General features: G+C 40.8%; 1 protein-coding gene across 3 annotated transcripts in view; it reads right to left on the bottom strand.

Annotated features, from left to right (window-relative positions):
* LOC132377878 (microphthalmia-associated transcription factor-like) overlaps positions 1-18,202 on the bottom strand; it is a 241,490-nt gene extending 223,288 nt beyond the window's left edge. For all 3 annotated transcript variants that reach the window (XM_059944314.1, XM_059944318.1, XM_059944317.1), the window contains exon 1: positions 17,950-18,202. In XM_059944314.1, coding sequence (XP_059800297.1) covers positions 17,950-18,053 — 104 coding nt within the window. In that variant the 5' untranslated portion in view covers positions 18,054-18,202. The remainder of the gene's footprint in view (positions 1-17,949) is intronic.
* Between the last annotated feature and the right edge of the window lie 281 nt (positions 18,203-18,483).

Below are 18,483 nucleotides of genomic sequence, written 5' to 3'. Positions count from 1 at the left end.
AGCACTGGGATCTCATCATCAGACTTAACAACATGGAAGATCAGCAACACTGGCCTTCCACATCCACAGGTGTGCAGAGCTGGGTAAGAAGAATGTTTCACATATCTTAGTGTCATAATCAGACCTCCAGCCATGTAGTATGGAAGGTATAAATCAAAAGCAAATTAACTGGATTGGAGATGATGAGCTGACATCTCTGCTAGTCTGAAGCTATCTTCCCCTTTCACTCATCTAATAATTTTCTGAAGAGGTACAAAGGGTCAGACTATTCTGCTCCTCCCAGATGCAAAGCAGCTTGCTCATTCTATGGAGATGAGAGTCAGAAATCTAGGATCATATCCATCCTGATCGGGTATTTGATATACAAAAGCTTTCATCTCATAAGCTTCTGTCATTGAGGAAGCATGTAGAAGCACATGATCAGACTTATGAGATGATATTCATCTCCAGTCAGCTCCCCTCATAGTCTGACACTGATCTCCAAAGCAAAGCGGAAATGCTCTGTAAACCAGTCTTTCAAGTCTGAAGCCCCACAAAATCTAAAAATTAGCAGAATATATGATTTTAAAAATCCATGTTCATTTGATAAATATAGGCTTTTGTTCTTATATTATGGAAATATGTCAAAAGATTCATTACATAATGGACTGTTGTTTCACTCTCAACAAAAATAATCACCAACCTCAATTTTAATCACCCAATAGGCAAGAGTTGAATTAAAAGCTTAAACTCTGGCAACTGTGGCATACTACCTACTGCCAAATGAGCTGAATATATGCCCTGTCTTGTAGTAGGGGATAAATGTTATTATCATATTTAAATTAAGTTCCCAGAAATTCAAAGACCAGTTAAACTTAATCAGCTCTCAACTGAATTTTCAAGGCTTAGGAAACCTGGCAATGAAATAGAGGAGAAGACAGCTGGATCAGTAGGTCTGTATTTTATGTACTAGTCATGGGCTAGGAGATCAGGCATACTCATCTCTCCCCCCACCCCAAGTCCTCTTACCACCTCTTCACAATTTTCTAGGTCCGATCTCCCCTTCCCAATCCTACCACACCCACAGGCCAAGGTAAATTTATTGTATCCAAATGCTGGAGACCACTCCTGAAGATTCCTAATTATATGTCTAGCTTTACCACTGGCTAGCATGCCAGACCAGTTAAGGAGGAATGTGGAATGCTGTCAGTAATATTAGTACCACCTCTATATCTCTGTGTTTTCTAGGTATTCTCCATAGACGTGCGCCTTTGCACCCTTCTATGTTGCTAGCCATTAGTGAATTGCATGCATTATCTTTTTATTTACAGCTTAACAATGCATTACCTCCATATATAAAACAAGTAAACAATACAATGCTCCAAATCGATTTTATATGAAAAAATAAAATATGCTATATTTTTAAAATCGAACATGAAATAGGTAGTATTTATATCCTCAACTCTGACCAGAACTGAAATATGGGTGGTCTGAGAGTAAGCAGCAAACAGCTCACCTCATGCACCCACATCTATTCTCAGTCAAATTGGACTCTGATATTAACCACTTGCTCAATGCATCAATCATTGCATTATTACGCTTTGGTGAACTCCCTTTCAATGTCACCTTGATAATGGAAAATATAATGCATTAAATATTGCTGTATGGCATGTATGCAGTATTTCAGCTGAGAAGAAACCAGCTGTAGCACAAATGAGTCCATATCTTGACTAGCACTCAGCTAGGACAATAGTTAAACAAAGCAACATACATTATTACTAAGATGAATGTTGCCGTAACCCTAAGTAGTCTGTCACTTACCATCCCACAAGCCTCCACATCCAGCAAATCATTCTCCACAACTTCCTTCATCTTCAACAGGACTCTACCACCAAACACATTTTTATCTTCCTACTCTCCACTTTCCACAGGAATCGCTCCCCCTATGATTCCGTTGTCCATTTGCCACTCCCCACTAACCTCCCTCCTGACACTGAGACCTGTAAGCAGAAGATATGCTACACCTACCCATTCATCTCCTCCATTTCCATTCAGGGCCCAAAACAGTCCTTCTATGTGAGACAACACTTCACCTGCAAACTTGTTGCAGTCATCTACGGTATCCAATGCTCCCAACATTGGCGAGACCCAATGTAGATTGGAGGAGCACTTCGTCGAGCAGCTTCACCCTGCAAGAAACAGGATTTCCCAGTGGCCAACTATTTCTATTCCTATCCCCATTCCCATTCTGACAAGTCAGTTCATGATGTCCTCTGCTATGAGGATGTAACCACTCTCAGGCAGGAGAAGCAACAACTCATATTCCATCTGGATAGCTTCAAACATCTGCAACTTCTATTAATTTTGCACCTCCCCTTCTCATGTCCCCACTCTGGCCCCCTTTTTCTCTTCTCCTTACCAGCTTTTCACCTCCCCCGGTGCCCCTCCTCCTTCCCTTTCTCCATGGTCCACTTTCCTTTCCTATCAGATTCCTTCTTTTCCAGCCCTTTAACTTTTTCATCCATCATCTCCCAGCTTCTTCTTCTGGCTTATGATCCTTCTCCTCCTCCCACCTTCTTATTCTAGCATGTCCTCCCTTCCTTTCCAGACCTGATTAAGCCAAACCATCGACTGTTTATTCATTTCCATTGGTGCTGCCTGGCCTGCTGAATTCCTTCCGCATTTTGTGCACATTGCTCTGGATTTCCAACATCTGCAAAATCTCTTGAGTTGATGCTTTCAATATTTCTATGTTTAAAATACACATGCAAAATATCAAAGAAAAGGACCCATCCAGGTTCTATGCAGAATAAATTCCACTGCTCCCAAGATACCAGTGAATTTTGACTGAATACAACACTCCAAAGAATGTGAGTGCATACTGACAGAGCCATGTCACGCTGAAATGCTGACAGAGCCATTCAGCTCACCGGAGATCCAAAAATTGGCTGTCTCTAACATCAAAGTACGTCAGCTTCCTTGACACTGTGTAGTCTCCAAATGCATCAGCAGAATATCAATTATTTTACAATGGGAAAAGGCAATTTCCCAAAATATTTTTCAAAAAATAACTCAACTGTGAATCTCAAGGATTCTTTAATTTGGAAGGAGAACAAACAGACATGCATTTATGTGGCAAAATAGGAGGAAATACTATGACAGTACAGTCATTCTTGTCATGTGATAAACTGGTTTCACCCACACAGTATTTCATACACAATGCCAGAACAGAGACTACATGAATTAGATGTTATATGAAGGAGAAATATTGACAAAGATGCTAAAAGAATTATTCAGAAACATTCTGTCATCTTCCTCTTTCCTTTCCGGTCCTGAAGAAGGGTCTCGGCCTGAAAAAATGACAGATAATTCACTTCCATAGATGCTGCCTGGCCCACTGCATTCCTCCAGCATTTTGTGTGTGTGTTGCAAAAGAATTTTATGCTTTTTTAACTCTACAAAAAACATCACATCTTTGTGAAAGGGTGGAGCATAATCGGTTCATGAAAACCATATTGGCTTTTTGTGGGCACATCCTATTCCCTAACATTTTTTGTTCTGCTCATAAACTTAGTAACTTTTTGAAGCACAAAATTGAATTGGTTTTCACCACTCTCTTAATTAATGAACTTGTAATCATTGTGGTAATGAATAAGTAATCATTTCTATTTACCCAGCAAAACAAGTTATACACCTAACACAAACACAGGAGATTCTGCAGATGCTGAGAAGCTCGTGCAACACGAACAACCTGCTGTAGGAATTCAATACATCAGGCAATATCTACAGAGGGAAATAAACAGTCAATGTTTCGGGCTTAGACCCTTCATCCATCCTGAAGTTTGCTTTTGTAATTGATATTGAATGTGGGGTTTTGCTTTTCCCATGTTAGTAGGATCCTTCCCCACAGATCCAATCTCAGGAGGTGCCACATGGTTAAACCACTGCACACCCAGCACTCAGCAACTTCGACAAAGAGTTTACACTATCGAGCTGAGAGAGAAAGGGGCATCAGTGTCCTCAGGAGAGAAGTTTATAACAGGAAACTACACAAGCTCTTGGGGAGCAAAACGGGCAGCAGGCAGTTTCCATCACTGGATGGCAATCGGAGCATGGGGTTGCCTTTGAGGGTAGGAATTCTCTCTGTGAAAACCTGCGCCTTTCAGAGCCAAATATCCCTTCAGTTTGAGTGTGTAAGAGCCTTATTGTTCAGGAAACAAAGAGTCCCAATTTTGGTACACAGCTTCTCTTCACTTTACTGATGTAGCACTGAGCAGTAGAATTATCATGAGTTGGGTAGCAGGAATAGCTTGTAAGGACCCAGATGGTAAGGCCCTGACTTGGGAGTCTGAGGGCAATTGTTTTCTATGTGAGATTGATTCAACAACCAAAAACAACCAATATTATTATTCTTTCAACATGTTATCAAACTCATCACTAAGCTTCAAGGCCTGGGCCTTGATTCCTCCCTGTGCACACAGATCCTCAGTTTCCTCAATTGCAGACCCCAGAGTATAGATTGGCAACAACATCTCTTCCACAATCACTGTGAGCACAGGTGCACCACAAGGCTATGTGTTCAGCTCCCTACTTTATTCACTTTGATTGTGTAACTAAGTACAGTTCCAATGTCGTATTTAAGTTTGCTGGCAACACCACTGTAATTGACAAGTTGGCATACAAGAGGGACATTTAAAATCCGGTAGAGTGGTGTGGTGCCACAACAACAAACTCTCATTCAACATCAGTAAAACCAAAGAAATGATTATCAGTTACAGGAAGAGGTGCAGTCCATGAGCCAGCCCTCACTAGGGGATTGGAGGTGAGGAGGGTCAGTAGTTTTAAATTCTTTGATGCTAATATATCAGGACACCTGTCCTGGGGCACCATGTAAGTGCCATCACAATGAAGGCATGGCAGTAGTACTACTTTCTTAGAAGTTTGAGTAGATTCAGAATGTCACCAAAAACTTCAACAAACTTCTATAGATTCAGAGTGGAGTGTATCCTAAGTGGCAAGATCATGGCCTGGTACAGAAACACCAATGTCCAGGATTTTTTAAAAAATGGACAAAAAGCAGTGGATCACAGGCAAAGGCCTCCCCAGCATTGAGCACATTTACATGGCGCACTGTCACAAGAAAGGGGCATCCATCATCAAAAACCTACACCATCCAGGGCATGCTGTCTTCTCGCTGCTACCATGGGCAGGAGGTACAGGAGCCTGAGGTCGCACACCACCAAGTTAAGGAACCTACAACCATCAGGCTCCTGAACTGCCAGGGATAACTTCACTCACCACAACTCTGAACTAATTCTACAATCTACAGACTCAATTTCAAAGACTCTTTACAACTCATGTTCTCAATATTTACACATTTTCTCTTCTTTAGCATTTTGCTTGATTGTTAGTCTTTGCTTATGCATTGTTTTGCATAAATTCTATTGTGTTTCTTTACCTTCCTGTAAATGCCTGAAAAAAATATCTAGTATGTGGTATCATGAATATACTTTGATAATAAATTTAGTTTGAATTTTTGAACTTAGAAAAACAAAGCCTAACACTGCTCCCCAAGTTAGAGATATCCTGACCCTCAGAGGCCTTGCTGACCACCCCTGCCAACGACAAGCCCTCAGAAAGTTCTGCTGCATTGCATCGGCCATAAAGGGCTCAACGCCTTTTGAGCAAAATTGATGATAATGCAACTTTTAAACATTCATCCTTCAATAGACATGTTGCTGCACAACAGTACTTCCAAAAAGCATTTAGACCTTGCAGACCTGCCTAACAATAACCTGTCATAGGTGATCCTCTAATGTCAAAACATTTTTTTTTAAGTCATTTCTCATCTGATGGACGTGGCAGCACTTCTCTTTTTGCAGGACTTCTGGCATTTCTGTCTTCTTATTTTTGAAGACCTGTTGATGCTAAAATGGCATGTCTGGAACAGTGGTTGCTGGCTTCAAGTTTTGGCAGATTTACACAAGGCTTTCTTCTGTTGTGCAGCAAGACAGAATATGTCTGGGCTTTTACATAATGCTCCATTTTACCCCATAGCTTTACTAGCAATTGTCAATGCCAATCCACTGTGGTCAACTCAAATTATGGTGGCAGATCTCAACAACTTTCACTATTGACATCAGTTTGGTCAACTGGACAGCAGTGAACACCACAGGAGTACACTACATTTTCAGATGAAGAAGCCCATACCTTTTTAATAGCTGGCATTAGTTCAATCAGAAATATGCACCTAACTAGTTAACAGGGCATTTTTCAGCTTTTGCCTACACAATGTCAGATTTTTAGGTGTTGCAAATGCAAATTTAAAGGTGTCACCTGAAGGATGTCACATCCACCCTCCCTGCACAAATACAGTATTTCCCCCAACGCTGTGGCATAATGATACTGCAAAATTGCAGTATTTTTAAACTATTATAGTTATACTTATCATCATACATTTTAAAATGTTAGAAACTGTGTGATACAAAAGTTTAGCATCTCGAAGCCTAGAAATGACTGCTTGTCAATCTTGGTAGTCATTGAAAACATCTGTCAGCACTTTAAACATATGCTTTAATCTATTTAAAAATAATTAGGCTGGTGCTAAACTTAAAACAGATGGAAAAGCATCATAAATATAGTAAGCTTTTACCACCATTTCTCTCTGTAAAAATTACCAGAGTAAGAAAAACTTAAAATCTTATTCAGTACATTGAGGAAAGATTCTTGTGGACGTTAAATGTCCTTAATGCTATATCACTCTTTCAGAAAGCTCAAAGGCATTAAACTCTTCATAACTCAATACAATTTGCAATAAAAAACTGTCTATAGTAATTTGAATGGCAACAGGATAAATAGTGTGCACTGTTGGCACTCTTGATCAATCTTCTCATGTCAGAATACAAATTCAACTCAAAGAAATACAAAACCAAATTCTGGAAAAGAAATATGGCGATGTGATAAACAGTCCTAAAGACACAGTGGCATAAAGAAGTAGGCACAAGGCCAAATAAATTATAGAGGAAGCCATTTGGCCAATCATGTCAAAGGAAATTTAAATATAATTGAATGAGCAAAAAGAAAATCTCACTCAAAGAAGTACATTTCAAAGACAGCCTTAAATGAAGAGAAGGTGGTTGATGGGTAGAGACATTTTGGACTGGAATTCCACAGCATGAAGCCCAGTGACTTAAAGACATGTCCACCAAGGTGGAAATATCCACATGGATTAGAATTGAAAGAACAAAGAACAGTCAGGTGAAGATTTTAAAGATGTTGGCAAATATAAGCAAATGCTGAGCTGGAGACAAGGAGATCTGATGATGGAAATGAGATGTTTCTACACAAAGATTGCATTTTTTAAGAGTAAGTGTTGAGGCGATAAGAAGGGGAAAAGATGGAATACGTTTTGAGACAAGCCAAAGTTTCTGAGGATGTAAGATGGGAAAAAAGTGTTAAGAGTGTTGAGTTTTAAAATGACTTAGCCCTGGGTGAAGGTTTGACAAACATCATAGTGGTGGCCATGAGTAAATTAGAGAGAGTACTTGCAGTAGAAGCTTTAGGGTATTACACTCATCTTGGGTTCAAATAAAAGATCCAAGTTGAAGTCTTCCTCAACCAGCTATAGGAAATGTAGTGAATTGACAAAACCATAAAATTTTGCTAAATAGATAGGTGACAATAGCTTTAATCTGTTGTTTCGAGATTTTACTGGAGGAAGTGGCAGTCTATTGGTAAGTGAATTACTACAATTAATCAAACACAGAATGTAAATGAATGCAGGAACAATATACTCTTTCACAGAGATGGCAGATGACAGCCGATTGGGTAGGTAAGTGGGTAGTTTGTGAGGTGGTCTGCACTTTCTATCACTTTCTTGAGTGTATGTTCCCAGTGTATGGACACAAGGTTCTCAAACTCATCTTCATGGTGCAGGGAATTTCAGAAGTCAGTGTAAATGTTTCTCCAAGGTAGTTTAAGCACATCCTTGAATTTCTTTTTCTACCCATCTGGTTCTCTCTTTGCACATTAGAGCTTGGAATAGACTCTCAGGCATTTAAGAGAAATGGCTTGACCACATTGTCAAGTGTAACTAGGTCTGGATGTCAGAGATCTTGGCCTGGGAGAGGACACTGACATTAGATCACATCCTTCCAGTGAACTAAGTATTTCTTTGACATTTTCCAGTGCCCAGATGCAAATAGTTAAAACACAATGGAGGACAGGGATCACTTCTGCCTGGCAGGCCTCAAGTTTTGTGGCAGATCTAAGGTTTTGATATGCATACATCTTTTTTCTTAATCAAACAAATATACCTCTACAGTGAAGATAGTGAATTTCAATACTGATTTCTGCCTTTATGAGGCAACAACAGAGAAAAGGAACTGGTCCGTATTTTCCAGGCCTTGACAGGAGGCATGTCAGAGGGTAGCATGATACAGCAGAGATGAGTTGATTGAAGACTTTGGTCCTGCAGAAGTTGTAAGACCAACCGGGAGATAAAATCAGCAAAGATTTATTTGTGTGACCTTGATTCCAGAGTGTGATCACCATACATTGAGCAGTTTTGCCCCACATGCCAACTCCAAGAAAAATGCAAGGAGCAGGAGCAGCCACTATGCAATTCCTTCTTCAAACTCAACAAATCTTAGGTCTCCATCATCCAAGAGGAACAGTACAACACCCTCATCAAATTAAACTGCACGCAGAAGTCCACTGCCATCTCAATAACATGAATGCATAGGGTCTATAACCAATGGGTCTGCAATCTCAGTGAAACCCAATGTTAGTAAGGCACAATCCAACAATTTTCCGATCTTTCTTTCTGTAAGGCTGCAGCTCACCTCCATTAAAATTTCACAGGTGTGGAGCTAATCTTCAGAACTTGGAGAAACTCCTCAGTATAGATACAGATGATCAGCTCATGACTTTACTAAGACTATGAATAGGAGAAACTGCAGCATAAAATCACAAGGTCCTCCAGAGTTAATACCTGGACATGTTACCATTGTTGAGTAAGCAGAGTCAGTAAGCAGAGTCTGTGGGTTTGAGCGTAATCAAGGAGGGGGAATCACACAGGAGTTGCACAACGAAAGCCAGCTACTGATGAACTGCATTGTGACAGGCCAAATAGAGATAGTACACTATTGATATAGTAAATGAAATGTTGTTTGGGCTTTGTTTTGGTAGAAGGATGAAAACTAAGCTGAAAAGGTTTAAATGGGGAAGTGCATGTCAGACGAGCATGCATAACAGAAAATATAAATTTATCAATCTTCTGCAAGGACACCAAATTATGGTGAGTTTCTTGAGGGGCTGCTTGACCGGGGTTTGGAAAGGGAAAATAAAAACATTGTGAAATTGTGATTATTTGTAAGGTCAGCCAACATGGGCTAGGAAGTATCATGAGCAGCATAGTATGGCCTCCTCCACACTGGTGAGACCCGATGTAGACTGGGGGACCGCTTTGTCGAGCACCTTTTCTCTGACAGCAATAGACAGGATTTCCTGGTGGCCAACCATTTTAATTCCATTTCCCATTCCCATATATCAGTCCACAGCCTCCTCTCAGGTTGAAGGAATGACACATAATATTCCATATGGGGAACCTCCAACCTGACAGCATAAACAATGATTTATCCAATTAATGGTAATTTACACCCCCCACACATATACACTTTCTATTCCCCGATCTGGCTCCCCTCTTACCCCTTCCCTTCTCCTCACCTGCCTATCGCGTCCCACTGATGCCCCCCCTCCCTTCCTTTCTCCCATGGTCCATTCTCCTCTCCTATTGTGTTCCTTCTTCTTCAGTCTTTCCAACCTTTCCAACCTATCACCTCCAAGCTTGTTACTTCATCCCCCTTCCCCAGCCACCTACCTTCCCACTCACCTGGTTTCACCTATCACCTGACAACTTGTACTCCTGTCCTTACCCCTCCCACCATCTTATTTTGGTTTCTTCTCCCCACCCCCTCATACTTTCCAGTGCTGATGAAGGGACTCAGCCTGAAAAATTGATTGTTTATTCCTCTCCATAGATGCTGCCAGACTTGCTGAGTTCCTCTAGCATTTTGTGCGTGATCAGCATAAAGATAGACAAAGGAACAGAAGACGAGTTTTAAATAAGATTAGCTTTGAAAAGGATGTGTGGGTGGGAATGTAAGCCTGCCCAAATGCGGAAAGTTTGGATAGGTGTGTAATGTATGGAAGCAGCAGAATAAATGGATGGTGTTGACTGACAAAGGGAAAGCCCCTAAGCTCCTCACAGTTGGAGGCAAGAACAGAGGACAGGTTAGTTTAAGAAGATAATAGGAAGCTTTTGAAATTAACCTAAAATAACAGTAGTTTAGTAGAGAAGCAGTGAGTCTAGTTGGCCTGTCACAGTTCAATAAGATATGTAATTGTGGGTAAACTAGCTGACAGCCAGGAATACACAATAGGAATTCAACAGAGGCAAAGGTGGGGGATATGGTTTTTAAGAGATGGTGCCAGAGAGAAGAATCAGAATGAATAACAATACAGGTTTTACAGGGGGCAAAACCATCAAAAATGGAATAAAGGTACATTTTTCTTCATCAACAAATGCCGGTAAAATCATAAAGGCTAAAAGAAGTTAGGAGTTTGGAAATGCAAGTGAAAGCAACAATGAATAGCATTTTACAGGTATGGAGCCAGAATCAAGAGGAGTTGGATAGATATCAGATCAACCAAATAAAAATGAAGTTGGTAATAATGCCCTTGTGATTACTAAAGATCATAAATGTAACCATCTTTAACAAGAGGCAAGTTTCTCCAAAGGGGCAGATTGAGGGGGAAAAAAAAGAGGCCAATGAATTCAGGAGAGATGAGAAAAATGGAGAGATCCATTTCAAAGATTACATTAATACAGCAACATTGACCCAAAATATCAATTCTGTTTTTCTCTGTGAGGATATAGCACAGAAAGTAGTCACTTTTACTTTTTTTTTTAAGTATGAGGAGTTAATGCATAGACTGGGTTGGCCAGAAGCTATTTGCAGAAAATATCTGCAAGAGAAATGTGAATTTTAAAATAAAAGCAAAAAAGTCAGATTGAGGGAAAGTGAAGATGCCGGAGAAGCTAGAAAATGCCAATAATCCAATAATTATTGTCTGGAAACAAGCCTACTTGCTTCATTACATTTATATTTTAAGAATAAAACTAATTAGGATCTGTAATGGAAGTTGTGATGTTACTGCTTAAAACAGCAACATACATCTTTTCCTCTGCTAGGATCTGAAGAACACCAGTAGTTGCAGTCTTTCCACTTCACATTGGTATGACTGGGAGTCAAATAATGCTCCATTTCCTCCCACAATGAGATCTAACATCTTATGAGAAGATCAAATTGCAGGTTTCAAGCAAATATACATAATTCATTAATCTAAAACATATCTGAAGAATAACCTATGAACTGAATGAGTTTGGCCATCATACATATGATACCCCATTATACACTCCCAGTGTATTGTCTATGCCCAGACATTTTGACAGATTTATAACTACCCACCACAAATGCATGTGCAGAATACATATAAAAAAGAAAAATGACAATGCACAAGAGAAAATCCCAAAAGTTACATTAAAAAAATCATTTTCTCACTCATATTCCAATTTTTAAGCATCAATGTAAATTTGATCAAAGCTTTCACATAGAACATAGAATAGTACAGCACAGTACAGGCCTTCAGCCCAGAATGTTGTGCCGACACTTAAACCCTGCCTCGCATATATTCCCCCACCTTAAATTCCTCCATATACTTGTCTAGTAGTCTCTTAAATTTCACTAATGTATCTGCCTCCACCACAGACTCAGGCAGTGCATTCCACGCACCAATCACTCCCTGAGTAAAAAACCTTCTTCTAATAGCCCCCTTGAACTTCCCTCCCCTTACCTCAAAGCCATGTCCTCTTGGATTGAGCAGTGGTGCCCTGGGGAAGAGGCGCTGGCTGTCCACTCAATCTTTTCCTCTTAATATCTTGTACACCTCTATCATGTCTCCTCTCATCTGTAGGAACTAGATTAAATGTGTCAACTGAATAAAAATACTTGTTTTGATTCGGAAAAGTAATTTTGGCCTTTCAATGGATGCATTCCAGGAGACTGTACCCGTCATCGTTGTTTTACTGATAGTAAACAACTATACAGGTTTGCTCCATGACAGAGTTTTCAGGCCATTGCCAAATCACACAAACACTGCAATATTTTACCATTTGACAATACTAAAAATCTTACTTAGACATAGAATGAAAAACAGCAGGATTTAAATGTTTGTGAAATCCTGTATAAATTGTTCCCTAATCCCCAAACGATCTTATAAATTCTTATTAGTGATCCTAAACATTTCTACTCTAAATATAACACTGCAGTACCATACAGAACTGGCCTTTGCCCATACAACCAACCAATGCAAACTACTACTCAATCCTTCTCTCCATTTTTCTTGCATCCATGTGCCTATCTAGGAGTCTTTTAAAAGCCCCTATTTTAAAGTTTCTACCGGCACCCCTCACAGTCTATGCATCAGAGGTTTATATTCTCTACTGTTTATGAATGTTTTATTGTTTGCTCAAACCAGTCAAAAAACTCAATGATCTTTTACAAATAATGATGATTGGGAATGCATTATCTGAAAGAACAATAATTAAACATCCTACAGTAATGTTTAAATGGGGAATTGACATACAATAGAAAAAAAGAGTGCTACCAGAATCTGGGAAGATAGAGTTGGGGGGTGGGAGCTAGTGGGGAGCAGGTTGTATGTATCGCATTTAATTGGAATCAGAAACCAGGCATGGACCACAGACAGAGGTGCAATAAGCTGGAACTAGCACAATGGACTGAAAGGCCTCCTTTCGTGTATAAATCTTGCTGATCAGTGCTAACAGTTCTGCATTGAAAAGCCAGCAGTCACCATCCAAGTACTACGTGGTGCCCAATGAGAAAAAATAACCTTGCTAGAACTCCAACTTGTGTTTTTAGATGTATTTGTTTTATGTCTTTACTTATTTAAAATCAGCACATTTAATTTAAAATATACTAATTTTTAAAATATCTTAGTTAAATACAACATTACAAAGCAAACATTGGAGATTATGCAAGATTCTCAAATAAAAGCATTAGTGTTAATTTAGGAGGACAATGTGCATTTATGTGTTTATTTCCAGGGATACAAATCTAAATTGACTGACCTCCTTTACAAAAAATGTCTATATTAACCAGATACAGATTTCACTAACCCAACAATTTAATTAACTACCCTATTTGTACATGCAGAGAGGTCCTATCATTTTATGGTTCTTTTTTTTTTGTGAACGTTATTGTGCCTTTTACTCCTAAGCATCAGAGTAAACAACATGTGCCTTGAAAATTGCCACAACAATTCATGCTATTTCCCTGTATGGTCAGAGTAAAATGTCAGCCGACTCAGGCATTTTGTAAAATAAATTCTCACTGCCTGCTTGCCTAGCAATTGTGGTCAATCCAGTCAGCATACACATTGCTTAAGTAATATTTTACACACTCAATAAACCATCAGTTTTATTTAGTACGCAAAGTGCGTGGTATAGTAAAATGTGTATGTTTCATCTCTCTCTGTCATAAATTTGACCAGGATGCAGGTTAGTAAACTTATATGAATAAACATTTAATTTAGAGCTGCATGCTTCACTCTATATTAACCACGATATTTTGTCACCATTTTAACAGCACAGATTACAAAAGAAAATTGATTATTGATGAAGACCTTGGGGATTAAAAATACCTGAAATTATCTTAACACTGAGCAGTCTAAAAGGCATAACACTTAGTCTGTCTTCTAGAAATTCAGGTGCACCCAAACTCCATGTGACAACTTAGTCTAAATCCTAGCCAGATGTTCCAAGATGTATGAGAACTATGCCTTTACATGCAGAAATCACTTCAGAGGTGTGAAGGCAACTCACACTAAAAATGCATAGTAAAACAACCAGTAAAGGACAACACTATGTTTCAATCAGGGGGGATTTGTTAAGCAACCCTATATCATTCAGAACCTAGAAAATGAGTTCTGTTTGGAGAGGAAAATATTGGCCATTTTGCACAATTGCATTATGCTTTCTGAACATTCAGCAATGTCTGAGGCCCTACTTTAATAGCAAGGACTTAAATTTCTATAATTTCTATGCAGCACACTTTACAAGGTAGACAGAAGCACACAGGGAAAGGGCACATGGAGATTTTTAAAGAGAAAGGGAGCTAGCCAACTGAAAAAACCGACAGGGTTTCAATAGGCCTGTTAAAGCAACCAGAGAGGGAGAAGTGGGGAACAGAAGATAATGCTGGGAAATGGAAGATATATGCTTGGCTCTCAAGACAGAGGAGAACCCAAAGAGAAGATGATTATAGGGGAGATAGGATGATACAATAGAGGCATTTGAGAGGTTATTCGATAAACAAATGACTACACAGGGAAGGAAGGTACATTATGGGGACCATATGCAGGCAGAAGAGATTTAGTAAATTTGGCATCAGGTTTGGCACAGACGTAATGGGCCAAAGGGACATATCCTGTTCTAGGTACCCACTAGTAGGCCATGCAGAAATCATAGACCTAGGAGCAGAATTAGGCCATTTAGTCCATTAAGTCTGCTCCACCAATCCATCATGACTGATTTATTATCCCCCTCAACCCCATTTTCCTTCCTTCTTCCCACAACCTTTGGCGCCCTAACTAATCAAGAACCTATCAATTTCTGCTCTAAGTATACCGAATGACTTGGCCTCCACAGCCTTTTGTGGTAATGAATTCCACAAATGCACCATCCTCTTACTAAAGGAATTCCTCTTCATCTCTCCTCTAAAGGGACATCCCTCCAGGGCTGTGCCCATGGGTCCTGTAGACCCCACTGTAGGAAACATCCTCTCAGTCCACTCTATCTATGCCTTTCAATTTTAATAGTTTTCAATGAGATTCCCCCCCCCCCCCGCCTTATTCTTCTAAACTCCAGTGAGTACAGGCCCAGAACTGCCAGACACTCTTCATACATTAATCCTTTCATTCCTGAAATCATTGTTTTTAAGCTCCTCTGGACCCTCTCCAAGGCCAGCACATCTTTTCTTAAATACAGTACAGGCCCAAAACTGCTCACAATACTCCAAGTACATTTTGGCCAATGCCTTATAAAGCCTCAGCATTACATCTCTGCTGTCATATTCTAGTCCTCCCAAAATGAATGCTAAAATTGCATTTACCTTCCTTCCCACCAATTCAACCTGCAAATTAACCTTAATGCAATCCTGTACAAGGATTCTCAAGTCCTTTTGCACCTCACTACACTATATTCCATCTGCCACTTTTTACCATTCTGCAGACTCCCTACTTCAATAGCACCTGCCCCTCCACCGATCTTCATATCATCTGCGGACATGGCCACAAAGCCATCAACTCAACCATCTAAATCACTGACATATAACCTCCTTTATTCCCACTTTTTGCCTCCTGCTTGTCAGCCAATCTTGTATCAATGCTAATTTCTTTCCTGCAATACCATGGAGTCCTATCTTGCGTAGCAGCATCATGCAAAAGGCATCTTGTCAAAGATCTTCTGAAAGTCCAAGTAAAGTCCAATTAGATGGCAATGAAAGCGTGCAATCGGCTTCTGCAAAGGACGGAGCTTGGAACAGCGAAAGACAGACAGCATTAGGGAAAAGTGATCTTGATAATTAAAAGGTCAGAGAGGAAACTGAGCTTGTCACTGGACAAAAAGAAAACTCTAAAGCAATGGCAAACAGATTAACTGCATGCAAAACTGTGCAGCCCAGGATGTTCCAAAATGCAAATATAAAGTTTGCCAAAAAACTTACATGTATTTGCAGAATGAATTACTACATAGTCACATGGGTGTGAACCAAGCAACTTACATCTTATTTTGATAAAATGCTTTTGGTATTACCAAAAGTAAAGAAATGCACACAATTCCATGTTCTGGAGCACTCTAGTGGCATAATCTGCTGCATACTTGACGACCTCTGCTTTGAGAACAACAAAATTGTTGCCTTCAAAAGATTACAGTACAGCAAGCAGGTGTAGAAATAATCTGGGAAAGTACACCTGTCCCTTGGGTCAGGTAGAAGAAAACAATCACCAACAACATCTGCTAGGGAAATAACTGAAATAAATTCAGATGAACTGATCTGAAGATGGAATGTCAATCACATGGTTTTGATTTAAAATCATACACAATTTATCCTGTAGAGCACTACTGATTAATATCATGTAGTAAATGGATAGAGAGAAATCTGTGTCTTTGGTCCAGATTAAAGCATGTTAATTTTACATCTCCTGTTTAAAAGGCAATGGCTTTAAGTATTCACTTTATAAATAAACAGAATCAGAGTAAGTTGCCTGTAAAGTGATGAGTGATTCAATTTTTAAAAAATACTTTCTACAGTAGTGAACCTGAGAGAATGCATGATGCCCAACTTTCCCCAAGGATAATATGTAGATCTACTGCTCTCTCATGAGAATAATCGGGACTTTTCATGATTATGATGCCACATCAAATTATCTGGGACCAGGAAAACCGAATGTGAAATTATGACACCACCAAAATTTGCGGCCTGACATTAAGAAGTATTGTAGCTCACATCTTCCAGGCTCCAAAAAGGACACTCTTTTTGTAACGCTGTGATAATGAACAAATAAGGCAGCTCCTCGTAACACCCTGAACGATACATACATTAACCCTTATTCACATCGCTTGCGCTTACCATATGGTTCAACCGCTTGTTCGTCCGACTGAAGGCGAACCCAAGATTGTTTAAAATCGAAGTTGTTTACACAAGTTTTTTTATTTGAAACTAATTAGTTCAATTTCTTTATGGTGGCAGGCATTCAAATTCAGAGTAGAGCGGTGTAAAGTGTACAATAATTTATTAACATTCAACGTGAGCTCTTATATGTTTATTAAGTATCGTGCAATTATTTGACCAGATTTGATCTCCCCTCCTCATTTAATTATCACTTCGGGATAATAACGAGATGTCACCAGGCGTCCTACCGGCTTTTGAAGCCGGTGGGCTGGGATTCTTCCCTTCCAAGGATAAAAAGCGCCCTTGCAAATGACGCCTGTGCAAACACTCAACAACGTAACGCCAAGCGCTCGCAGTTAGCTATCTCCTTCGTTTAACCTACAAATTCGATCCTCGGCTCTAATTTGCAAATACCCTGCGAGGGAGAGACTTTAAAAAAAACTTCTCGAAACTACGGCGTGCTTTATGCGGTACATTTAAACAACACAGTTATTGCAGGCAAGTTGCTTAAACGTGGGGCCATCCGCCGCCTTCACGTTCAGGACAAGTTAAGCGAGCTGTAAACCGTGTATGGAATGGCTCTGAATCGCCGTCACCCCCACCCGCGAGGACAGCGCAGGTCTGAGAGCAAGCGACACGCACCCGGCTGGCAGAACATCAAACTCGGGTAAAGACGACCCGCCCCAGCTGTTAACCCTTCCCCAACACAATCGCCCCAACCACGCCCCCCCAGCTCACGCAGGCCGCACATCAGCTGCCCCGCCACCGCTGTCACCACCCTCACCTCACCCCATAATCTTCCACCCACCCCTCCCCAGTTCACTCTCGCCCTGCTCCCCCTCGTCACTCCTTAACGTCACCTTGACAGCCCCCTCAGCTACTTCTACCAGCTCCCCTCCCCACAATTTACCCAATCTCAGTCCCTCGAAGTCCTTCTCCACGGTCACTTCCACTTACTCCTTAATTCCTTAGTCAACCCCCACACCTTCACCATCCCCCTCCCCAGAACAGTATCCCCACCACTAGTATCATCTGCAACCCCCTCGGAAGTCCCTGTCACCCAGTCACTCTGCACAATCACCCCCCTCACACTGACACTCACCCGTCACCAATGTCACCCTGTCACTGCCACCCCCTCACTGCCGGTGCCACTGACCTGCAGCTCAGCGGTTGGCTCTTCAGCTCATAAAACGTTTTCACCTCTTCATGAAATTCCTCCCCGACATCAAAATCCGGAACGATTCCCGACTCCGACTGCATGAGTCCGGAATGATGGGCAGCGGCTGCACAATAAAACCCGGCGCAAATGTCAGGCAACCCCCCCGAGCGACGGCACCGCAATAAATGTCAACAAGACACAAAGTTCTGCTGAGTGACAGACGCTGTCTCCGCTTCGGAGCCGGAGCTGGAGCTTCGCCACCTCCCCTTGCCTACTCAGTGCCGAGCGTGCGCCGGGTCACCGGGAAATGTAGTTCCCTTTCGCTTCCAACATATCATCTTCGGCCGCCGCTATGGAAACAACTCAACTACGAATCCCAGATGCAATCGCGGCGCGCAGACCGTCCCTGGAACATGTGCGGCTGAGTGCCCGGCCGGTGGAGTTTAGATACAGTGAAATGTCAGCAGGTTTTATTGGCTGTTGCTGCAACCACCACAGTAAATTCTACTTTCATTTGTTTGCGCCCTTACG

Source organism: Hypanus sabinus, chromosome 19 (genome assembly GCF_030144855.1).
Source record: "Hypanus sabinus isolate sHypSab1 chromosome 19, sHypSab1.hap1, whole genome shotgun sequence".
In the NCBI taxonomy this organism is placed as follows: domain Eukaryota; kingdom Metazoa; phylum Chordata; class Chondrichthyes; order Myliobatiformes; family Dasyatidae; genus Hypanus; species Hypanus sabinus.
Note: the sequence above shows the minus strand (reverse complement) of the source record. Positions and strands in the feature narration are given on the sequence as shown.